Source organism: Stigmatopora argus, chromosome 8 (assembly GCF_051989625.1).
Source record: "Stigmatopora argus isolate UIUO_Sarg chromosome 8, RoL_Sarg_1.0, whole genome shotgun sequence".
Lineage (NCBI taxonomy): Eukaryota > Metazoa > Chordata > Actinopteri > Syngnathiformes > Syngnathidae > Stigmatopora > Stigmatopora argus.
Genome location: NC_135394.1, coordinates 10,516,294 through 10,528,501, shown reverse-complemented (window position 1 = coordinate 10,528,501; position 12,208 = coordinate 10,516,294). Strand labels below are relative to the sequence as shown.

Here is a 12,208-nt window from a genome sequence, read left to right as displayed (position 1 = left end):
ATCCGTTAGCCCAGTTAACACTGCAGCTATTTTTAGCTTCACACCTACTGACAGTGAGAGGCAGAATCTTAACTCAAAGAGACATGTAAATTGCCTGCATAGACTAATAAGTAATAACATGTATCATGTCATTGTTCCGGGTTATCAGATTAATATGAAATAGAATTATTACAACAAATTGCATTTAAATTATTGGTATATCTGCCAGACTTGAATTATTTCACATACAGTCATTGGCTAGTGTTCATCATAGAGAGCTAGGCCTGGGTGATAAAACAATAATGGTAATTATCATTCAATTATTTCTGTCAACAAAAACAATAAAACCATTTCATAAAAATACAAAATATATGATAGTTATTGCAACAACATTTTTTTGTCATATCAGCCAGGCTTATAGAGAGGTATGGGATTTTAAGGATCACAAGGAATAATATACATAATTCATTTTGAAGCTTGTTTTATTTGATAATTGAGAGCCCCCGTTTTTCACTGACACCATTGAACAAGTGGTTCCCTCGTGTGTTTCTTTTTTTTTTTCTTAGTGTCCTTGTGTGCCGAGACTTGCCTGCCTTTGCCTATTTATACCAGTATGTGTGTGTATGTCACTCTGCTGTCCAGGCCCTACTATACCTGACAGGAGTCAACAATCACATTACCTGGTGGCGATCAAGTTCATCATCATTCAGGCTGAAAGCCCATTCCTCACCTTCAGAGTTTACTAGCATTTCTAACGGTGAAATGTGTCCCCTTCTGAGCCAGTTCCCATTAGTTTGTCACACAAAAAAACCCAAATACATAAACTGCTATGATCAGCAAACAAACGTACTATATGATTTGCTTATTAAATCATTAAGCAATTATTATTACAACTACTAAAGGACTTTGGTGTTTTAATACACCTAGAATGAAAATCAATCTGATCCCTATTCCAAATGATGCCCTTCTTCTGATACAACACAAGACTGCATTTAATCCATGATCCCACTGTCACAGTTGCCCTAATGTCTCGTGGACAGTAGCTTCAGGGGTCACGGTGTGAAGTATTGGTCTAGAAAGGTGTGGATGAAAGGATATGGGATGGATCTTTCCACCTGTAGCTGTAAATGCCTAGCAGGACATTAATCTGTCATTGCCTAGCCTGAAACGCTCAATTTTTGCAAAAGCCTGCCAAGCTCTGTAGCCTCAGGGAGCCAATGTTGCAGGGGCCCCGGGACATAAGGCACCTGTGCCAGGAGATAAAGGCTTCACCTCTTGGCTTTGGACTGATATATTTTATTTTTTTGAAAGATAAAGATAGGAGGGATGGGGGTGGGACTGGCAGAATGATCTTTTTTTGGTTCACTTGCCTGTCTACCTACCCTAGTAATATTACTTTCTTATACTTTCTGTTCACCTTCTCTGTCGAGTTCCCTGTCAGTCTTATTTTTTTTTCTCCCTTATCACCGGTACCCTCTGTTGCGTCTTTATCCTGTCCTGTGAGAATTTGTATCAGACAGGTAAAGCTTTTGCAGTCTTTTTCCCCATTTATTTATTTTTTCCATATCTGCAACTGTCAAACGCAAGATTACTACTTTAGGAGCCTTCTAGGCTTTGTCCAGCTCATGGAAAGTCATAGAGAAGTGGCAACATTGGGTGCATTTTGACCACTTTGAGGGGACATAGATTGACTGCATGCTAGAACTTTGGAAGAGGAAAAAATGTTTTTGTCCAGTTTTCTTACAAATCGCAAAATTTATAGTCCATAAATCACCTAGAAATATCATCAAAATGTATATTAACACCCTTAAATAAACCCATTTTGCAGGGAACTTTTTAGATTAACTGCAAAATAGAACAATAATATTTCTGATTTTCCTAAAGTTACCACATCCCACCTTTCACAACAGAGGAAGGATTGATTTAGGGGGGTTCATGTCGCTCAGTGCAGCATTACAGACAGCACTTCATCTGCCCTGTCTAAGAGATGGAACCCATCGTTTCTGTCCATTAGCCTGCAACCGGCGTGCCACGGGACGGCCCGCTCATGGTGCTAGGCTAGGCAGACGTGGGCGGCTCAGGGTGGCAGATGCCTGGTGTTTTTGTGGATGCCCTCCATCAAGCAGTGACAGATGTCAGGGCTCCTCTTGGACGGCAACACTTCATCACACTACTGTGTTCTCCCTCCTCGCCCCGCTGAATATACCAGCCTGCTTGGCAGACGCCGCATCCATACACACCCGTACGAATGCTTTTCTGCTTTCATCAGTCATCCACATTACATCAGACAGCCATCACACTGGCAACCGATGGATCACATGCTAATGTGTGTGCATACATTCGGAATTGAAGGTATAATTTGGGTGAAACCAGCACGAACGTTGTGTTTTGGAATGTATATTTGGGGGGTTGGGATGGATGCGCTATTGTTATTACGGTTGTCAAAGAATAAATAACATAGTTTTCATTTTTGACTTACCATTTTGGTCTGCTGGTGGACTTCACAACAGGAGACATGCCATCTCTGTAGAGGCTCTTAGTCTTGGAGAAGTTGACCACATTGAAAATGACCCTCTGTAAGAAAAATGAGTACGTTAATGTAGTTTGTAGTTGTAGCTAGAAGCAACAATAAGCATATCGAGAATAGTGAAAATTTCATTTCCATTGGTTTTGTTGTGCAAATGCATCAGATGTAATGTAACTGCAACCAATAAAAGAATTAGGTAGTTATATTTAATGTCTCTCTTTTCACTACTACATAATGTAATTGAGAGCAGGCAATTTAAAAGGGAAAATAGCACCTAGTATAGAATAAAGACATAATCTCACCCAAAAAAAACAAAAAACGAATGAATCAAAATAAACATTCTGGAACAAATACTGGAACTGAAACACATTAAAACAACAATTACATTTATTATAGTTCCAAAAGGGAGTTAGGCAAGGTCGGCATCATTTTTATGAAAAACAAATAAATGCAGAGTTACTATAGTTGTTATGATGGGAATTTTACTTGAACTAAAATTATTGTGTTTGGAGGTTCCACTGTGGATTTTCCAATCTGTAGTGTTTATATTTTGCACCGAATCCTATTGAATCTTCAACAGGCACAAACAACACGTCCCCCTCGCAAACATCCGCATTATAGTGGGGAGATAAGGCCGCTTCAATGTTCCGCAGCTGATCCCAGGTTGCATTTAACAAAAAAAAACAGGAAGAACGACACGGTTCACTACTGTGATTGTGTGACTCTGACGTGAATCGTTTGTCTCAACTCACATAGAGTAACATTTTCCTGTTCGCAAAGCTAAAATTGTGGAGCGAAGAATATGCAAATCTGTTTTTATGAAAGTCAAATGAATGACGACGGTAATACCGCGCGCAGGTAAATGAATGTTATTGATGGGGCATATCGAATTACCAAGCAAGTCTAGGTGGTGAAAGTTAACTGGGTGCTACTGAAATCCTATTACAGGCTCGCCACCCTCCTCACCCTCCCCTTTTCCTCCCGCCTAGCATCAGAGGAACGGGGATTGCGGATTGTGGCAGGCTGATTCAGACCTCGCTAAAATGACATCTAACTGATGTTGAGACTGGCAGCAGGCTCCTGTTGCAGGGAGATAAGACCATTGCTGCTGGCATTTCAATTACACTTTACTGCCCCGCACATCTGTTGCGAGAGCTACTTTTCAGCCTTTCCCCCCCAGGCAAATGCAGCATTACTTTGACTCCGCCAGGCTTTCTTTGACTGCTTTCGCCATTCTATATCCGCGACAAATTCAGATTGTCTTCTTCCTTTGCTTCACTCTTACCTACTGCTTGTAATCTATTTATTCGCCCTGTTTAACTCGAGGAAGCCAGGGCTGGGCGGATGACAGACACGCGGGCCTCCAACGAGAGCGAGCCAGGCTGATACGCAGCCAGAGTAATATAGAAAGAAATGGTGGGAGACAAAGAGACAGCGAGATAATGGCTCAGAAGAGATGCATAAGGGGTGGAAGAGTGAAAAAAAGCACTTTTAATGGAAAAAGAAAATGAACTGGGTGGGCGGATGTGGAAGACAATGACAAGTGAGTTTAATGGGAGACGCATGATGGGTGGCGGGCTGCGCTTTCCTCTGCTCTGTGAATACATTAAAAGCTTACAATTAAACTGGAAATTAACAAAAGGTCATAGCCTCGTATGACTCTTATACTAAATGAACAGTTTATGGAAAGCAAGTACTGGCTGACATCTGCAGCATGCAAACATGCTTGTGACATAAAAATTGACTTCAAGAAATGGAGATGAAAACAGTCTGTTAAAACTCAAAAGAAAGGCAGCCCATTTAGGTAAACGTGTGGACTTTTCACTAATTAAATAGCTACGTTTCTATAGTATCTACAGAATTGAGCTTAGATGTACTATATACACACACGCACGATATCAAATACATGTTTGTCAATACTTCTCGTCATGGGAATGCCCGAATTTCCGTATTAAGTTCATTCCATATACTACATTTATTGAGAGCAGATAATATAATACAGTGTGCAGGGAGCTCTGTGTGCTCCATTTTTTGCAGTTTTTGCATTATCATGCTGATGTACAAGGTGTTAAACAAGTACAGTGTGTTACATCGACTGCTAGAAAGTACAAAAAAAACTCTCGGCTCAACCAAGCTTATTCACATGAACACACACGTACACACACACACCCACACATCGCTGATGGGTCATTTCAACAGATCGTTAAAACCGTATTCATCGAAGACCAATGTAAGACGTCAGTGCGTTGGTGTGGGGGGGTCTATACTTGCGTGTACATGTGCAACCCTGGAAGATTTAATTAGGCTAGGAGCAGTTAGAGGAGATTAACATCCTTGCTGTCTGAGCTGTCATGTTACTGAGGCATGTCAAAGCCTTCCACTGCCGCAACACTGCATCAGTGGACGAATAGAACAGGTGTCTGTTTGGTGTCTACACCCGCACTCACACATACATAGCATTGGTGGCAATAACTAACAGGGGAAATGGGATGATAGTAAGCTATCATGGCCAGTGAGGCCCTTTGTTCCATGAAATTGTATGTATTCCCAATAGTACATTCTCTTCTTATCTTGGTGTTTCATCTGGCTGGACTGTTCCCAGTATGTTCTTGTTAGATTTTTTTGGGGGGGGGGTTCAGATTTCAGCCTTTTTGTTCTGGCACATCAATCTAATCTACATAGAGCCTTAAGAATCAATAGTGGGATGTTACTGAATCTCAATTAGTAATGGGAAAATGATGTATTTAATTAATTCTCAGCCCAATCTCTTTTCAATCCTATGATTGGCTAGTTAATAGAGAAAGTGTTACAACTAAGTTTAATAAACCAAGTGTATACATGTCATGATGTGAATATTTTCAATAATGTCTTAACCTTTCACGGTGGCAGTACATTGACCAGTTTCAAAATGGATTCTTCCAGAAAAATGAGACATTTGAATCATCTGAAAAGTGTCTGTATAATCAAAAAGAGTGGCTGCAGAGCACAGCGATTTTTTTTCTGGATAGAATTGCATTTAGGATCAAACACTGACCTTTTGATAGCCATTGATCTGCACTATAAGCTCATGCTAAGATATCCGGGAAGAGGGAGAGAGTTAATGTTTCAGGCCGAAATGAGTTCACAGATTTGATCTCCATTACGAGCATCACATTACATAGGCAGCTATCGAAGAGAAAAGCAACAAAAAGATATTCTGCCCATGACCTCACGGAAAGTTCAAATAAAGATAACATGATATAGTTGACCCCAACCTTGTCAAAATGGTATGACATTGATCTTCCCTAGCCCCCCTGTCCACCTCATAGTGTAAATATACGGTTCTTCCACAACAATGAAATGTTGCACCATTAGTATGCATTAATACATGATGTTGAGTTTTGTATTAGGCAAATAGAGGCGGTCATGAAATAACGAAGAAACCGAGGAAATAACAAATAACTTGCAGTGCTAGAAAAAGTACATCTTGCCAATTTCTATACAACTGTCAGTTTTCCAAAATCTCCCCGCAAATGTCTATCATCCCTTTTACTTACAGTGCATTGCACCTTTGATATTAGATTCAACTAAATTCTCTTGGTTTCCATAAGAATCCCCTTCACTAATGAGTTCAATTCACACTGAGGTAAAAATGACTACTAAGACGCACACTTTGAATTCTGAGTGAGTCGTAGAATATTTCCGGTAAGCGAAACTAACTGTTTGAGGAAACAAATAAAAACAAGCAGCATTTTATAGTGTTTCCCAAGGGTGGCATTTTCATTCATTCAAGCGAGGCAGCTCAGCTGCGGGTAAGCTTCTGTAACGTCTGGTGACAGTAGGCAAGGTCACAAGGTGGTGATAACAGCATGACAGGGAACACTGAGGGATGACCCAAAGCCCTGAAGGAGAAGGAGGAGGTCATGGTCTTGCATGTGTCGCCTTGGACATGCGGGTGGGGGGTGTAAGTGTATGTCTGTGTGTGTAGGGGGTGGTGGGGGGCAAGGTGAAGAGGCACGAACCCACTGGGAGCGCACAGATGACCGTGACTGGACCTGCTCTACATAAACTGACAGACAGTTCATTGAGTTCCATACTCACAATGTCACAAAGTAGAAGTCACTGACACCGGACGACTGTCCACTCAGACACACCGACACCACACGTAAGTGAACCTCTGGGATTTTATACAATCCTGGATTGTGATGCGTCTGGATTTCTCAATTGCTACAAGCGTGGAAAAGTGTTATAAATGAACTCAGTCCTGATGAAGATGAAAGAATTAATGTTTATGTTGTTTTGTGATTCACCACATTACTGGTTTGCTCGTGTATGGGTATCTTGTGGCAGTTCCACATCAATGTTTTAAATATCAGCAGTGTAGAGTTGAAGAGTGTATTTTTATCTAAAATTATTGAAATTGATCATTGCAACAATAACAGATTTTATGATTAAACATTTGTTTTTATTGATTTTAAATTTGTTACGCATACTATATTGTCATATTGTCTCTGCACTATGACCTGCATATGCATCAAAATAAAGAGTGGAGCATGTGATTTTCCTTAGTGTCTGTGTTGTCATGGATAATATACCAGAGTGACTGTGTGGTCGCTGAAAATTAATTTTTAGAAATCAAGATTTGATCTTTCAGTGGTGGTCAAAAGAGTTAATTAATGGAACTAAAACGACAAATACAAAATGGATACAAAGACACATAGAACAAAAAGTGTAAGTGAATACTATAGACAAGAAAAATGTAAAAGAACTGTTTGTTTCAGATGCCCAGTGGCCAAAAAAGAATGAAATTCATAGCTATTGATCGTGGAGGCCAGCAGCCTTTTTAAATGTCAGCTTTTAATTTTTTTTGCCCTCCCTAACTAAAAAAAAAAGAAAAGAAAAAAGATGTATTCAAAGTAGTGCTGTTTTGAAGGATATCAGATAGCACAGTGACAGTCTATTAGAAAGCTTTGGTATGAGATAGCATTCATGGCTTTGTGTGTGTGTTCAACAAGGGGAGGGAACATTTGTGCATTGGGTATGCCACAGTTTAAAAGCAATCGCTGACCACTATTGTGAGGAAATACACAACAGCAACTTCCTTAATTAGGGAGGGCGTCTCTTACACTGAGTGACAGAAATCGTTGATACCCTCCAGACATGGATGGAGGTCACTCAGACAAACATCCACACCCACACACCTAGTGACGTTGATTAACATGCGCAAAACCGGAGCCCCACAAACATTGTGACTGCAATCGTTTGTTTATAGACACATGTTTCTCAACTCACACAATCAGCAGGTTGTGAAAACCGAGTGATAAATATTAGTTCACCTCAACTAAAGTGTTTTTTTTTAATCGCCTCCCTTTAATCACAAAATTGAATACTGCATAGCCGACAAAAACCCGGTAGCACTATAACAAGATCACATATTAATGCTGTGATTTCATAATGAGTGTGAATGTGTGCGTACACAAAACATTGTGGTCAGCAGTGTACATAGTGACATATATTTGTAAACGTTTCTATTTTGTGCTTCGAACCGGTATCAGCCTTTTGTTAGTGGGTGACCATCCTGCCAAGATGACTGCAGGTCACAGTGCAAAATGCTCATTAGGTTTAAAAATAAAAATAAACAAGAAACCATAAACAGATCAGTAAACAACAAGAAGTTCACGTGTAAGGAACTGTTAATTTCTGGACAGACACACTTTTCTAAAGTCAAATTGCTAAAAAAATACAAAAAAAAAACCTACTATTTATATTCTGATCTATTTAGGCTGTTTATTTTTCCATTTAGACAAACAGTTTATGGAAAAAATATTACAAATGGTTCACAAACTTTTTGCTCCCACTCTAAAACTATAGCAGCAATGCAGTGTTTATGGGATTTATGTCCATATCAAATCGTACCAAACGACTACCTACAGTACATGCTTTTTTTGTGGAGCACATCAAATAAAAGGTGATTGGATTTTTTTTTGTTGCCTGGGTGCATTTTTAGAGCCTGCTTGAAACAACAATATCAATACTATATGTATTGGCGATAAAGCGCACAATCAGATTGGCTGATGGAATTATTTGAAAAGCAATAAATTCAAAGCATGGAAGAAATACCTCCACTGAACAGCTGAATTTCATTTTAAAAGAGGTACAAGTTGCAATTTCTTCATATTTCATCGCTTCCCAGGTGTCTTAGTAAAAACGTCGGTGAAATGTTTGGTAGAGGTGTTGGAGTAGTTGTCTCCAAATTAAGGTGTTAGGTTCAATGCTCAGACCTTTGTTCCTTGTTCTATTTACAAATGTGGAAACCAGTTTCCCAGATGTGAGTGGGCCAATCACTCGATCTGTGGTGGAGAGTTGTCAAATGTTTGTTTTTTAGCTTCTATCAATTATCTCCAGAGGAGAGGTAGGGACTATATCAGTTGAAAGATGTTGAGGGTGAAACTGCCAGTGAACAAGACTAGTTGTTGGTGTAGGGAAGGGTGATCCATGGGAAAAGAGGGAAGTGTATAAAGTTGACAACAGGGAGAAAATAAATGTTTAAAAATCCAGAAAAAAATAGGGCTCTAACCCATATTCTGGAATTAACAATGTCTGTGCTGGAATAGATGTCAAGACAGGAACAAATGAATACACCGAGGACGCAAAACTATCTTCTACGTCTATAATGTCTTTCTCCGCTTTGCTTATGCATCAGCTAATGGCACTCAGTTCTCCTCCCAGCCGCTCAGTCAGGGAGAAACTTGGTAGCCCCATTCCCCTACCTCTGTTGCTCAATCGTTTTAAACGTGAAACATTTAACGCGCTATTTCTGCAGGGAGCATCTCTTTCTATTTATCTCTTTCTTGGCTTTCTGTTTCAGGCTGTCTCCGCGCCTACATGGCTCGATTTGGACTGTGCTATGCTGTCAGGCCCTTCCAGAGTACAGAGGTTGTCAGGAGTGATGGATGACTATCAACCTTCCGCTGTCTTCTACTATGCTCCTGGGAGATTTACAGGCTCGCGGACTACCAGGCATGAAAACCAATCTCTCGTCTCTCATTCGTACCCACCTCCTCCCTCTCTTGCTCTATCTACGCCTCACTTCTTCCTGTTTCCAATTTCAACATCTCAAATAATGCTTCCATAATGGAATGATGTGTGCAAAACAAAACTGATATTTGTTTGTGGACACAGAGAGAAGATTGCTCCTCTTAAAAGGTTATTGTGGTTGTGTTAGAGGGAAACCGCGTTGTCAGAATGATGGCCGCCATCTTTGACAGGCTATCTAGCACAAACATCTTCATTTTCACCCACTCTATTGAGGCATCTTCAAAGACAGCAACACGTGAGCATACTACAGATGTTCCCTGATTTTAACAATTTTTGCCATGAATCAAGACATTCGATTTATTTTCCAAACTAGTAATTGTAAGAAATTGGAAATTCCTACAAGCTTTCCACGGGGCTTCAGTTGGAATTATTCAGTGGGAAAACACAAACCTCCACAGACAACTAAGAGTATCAAAATTCCCTTACCCTTCACTTCCTTAATTGTTTCAAAATCATTCAAATTCATCCATTTGCACATGAGACCAGAGCATGGTGACACAACTAAACCTCTTTTTATGTTTGACAAAAAAATGGGATAGTAATCACAGCAAGTCATTACCATTTTCAAAATTCATAACCATTGTCAGTATTTGCAACCGTTTTTAAAAGCTGTCTGTTGAGAAAGCCTCTGTTTATGTATATTTGTAAATCCAGCAAAGGAACCAAGATGGCTGTTAAAATGCAATTCAAGGGGCCTGACAGTACATCATAGAGGAAAAAGGTTTGCCAGACAGTAAATTACCGTATTTTCACGACTATTCGGCGCATCGTATTTTACGGCGCAGTGTCAGTAACGAGTGCTATTTCTGTATTTTAGACACACAAAGCACGCACCGTTTTTTTAGACGCATATATATTATATATTATATATGGATGACCATCGAAACGCAATAGCACTGGCTACCAGAAGAAGCCTATTTCCGGGTTCCGGTGTGCAGTGACTGCTGGGAAATATAGTTCTTGCACGCTACACCCAAAAAGGCAACGGAAGCAAAACTGAGTTCGGTTGTACTTTATTTAGACATTTTACAACTTACTCACGTCATCATCACCCACAAATCCATCAAAGTCCTCATTTTCTGTGTCCGAATTAAACAATTGCCCAAATGAGTCTTCCAAAATGCCGGGTCCCGTGGTTGTAGTTCTTAAGCCTCCGGGAATGACGGCAAGCTCCGAGTTATTATATATTTAATATATATACATAGTTCACAGTCTAGCTTTGAATGCTCTGTTGACGCCAACATTTAGCGGCAGGATTTCTTTTGTAAATACAGCCGAAATGACGGCCAGCACCAAATTAGTGTGGTCGCCGTCATACTAACTGTATTGAAGAACTGGGTGTATTAAGAACTCTATATCCCAGCAGTCACTGCGCAGTACTTTATCTACAGGAAAATAGTAGAGTCGGGGGCTGGTTTCTGTAGTTGTCCTATCGACTGATTTATTTTATTATATCGTGATAACAATTTTAGTATTGGTCCACATATAAAGCACACTGGATTATACGGCACCCTGTCTATTTTGGAGATTTTTCTTTACTTTTATGCGCGCCTTATAGTCGTGAAAATACGGTATATGTAAATGTAATTTATATTTCTATGTAATACCTTGTTAAGTGTCTCATTTCACATGATCAATTAGCTGACTTGTGACAAGATGCACCTTCCCATGCAGTCTATGGGGGTCAACTAGTTTAGAAAAGAGCCCCACGTTTTGTCATCGTTCTTATTTTCTAGAAGATTCTGCATTAATTATGAAAAAACACTTCTTGGTCGAGTGTCACGGCACTGCTTGGAGCAACATAGAAAGAAAAATGAGTCATTTTGAAATGTATAATGGATTTATGTCTGCGGGGAGAGTTGGGGATCTAAGTGTATGTGAGTGAATGTCTGTGCCAAATAAAAGGGCACGCAGACAAATAGCCCCTCGCTGGTCATTCTTCTCATCCAGTCAAGAGCACACCTTCAAATGAGGCCCGTCCATCTCTCATCGTCATTCATTTTATACGCAGCTGCGAATATGCAGATGTGAGAGAAGGGTGGTGCCGGGGGGAGGAGACCAATACAATCATAAATAAACAGGATCTTTGGGGGTTTTCCTGCCCCTGTAACTGCTGCCATTTGACCTTAGGCGGCGTGCTCAGGGCACAGATGATAGATCTGCCCTTCTCTATCCTACAGCTGTTCACCCATCAACAGCAGAAGCTCCAATTAAAGCGCTGAAGTGGCGGCATCTTTATCGTTAGAGACACTCTGGAGGTCCATGTGTCACTTTGGTCCTGTGTGAGCTGATGAAGGAGACTTGGGTGCTTAGTGAGAGGGCTGAACCATGGGCAGTCCAGATCCACCACATCATTTATCTGCACACTTGTCACAAGTCATCATAGTGGCACACACTGATATGGCACACGCCGAATCATTTTGAAAAGAAAGAACAAAACCAAGGTCGTAAGGGAATAAACTGCTCGTGTGTTCTTCTATTTTACAGCCTTTCAGACTAAGAAACTGAAGGACATGCGAGCACATCTTTGACAGCTGTGCTGAATCAGCAGATAGTGCTGTCATGGGTCAGTGTTGAGACTATAGAGGCAGGTCTATGGGGGTCCTAACCTCACAGCCTTGCTGG

The 12,208-nt window shown here is 40.4% G+C and overlaps 1 protein-coding gene across 1 annotated transcript in view; it reads right to left on the bottom strand.

Moving 5' to 3' along the window:
* The window catches only part of agbl4 (AGBL carboxypeptidase 4), a 212,241-nt gene that overhangs the window by 133,784 nt on the left and 66,249 nt on the right, over positions 1–12,208 (bottom strand). Inside the window, exon 4 of the mRNA XM_077607305.1 lies at positions 2,459–2,553. Within this exon, the coding sequence (XP_077463431.1) occupies positions 2,459–2,553 (95 nt within the window). The remainder of the gene's footprint in view (positions 1–2,458; positions 2,554–12,208) is intronic.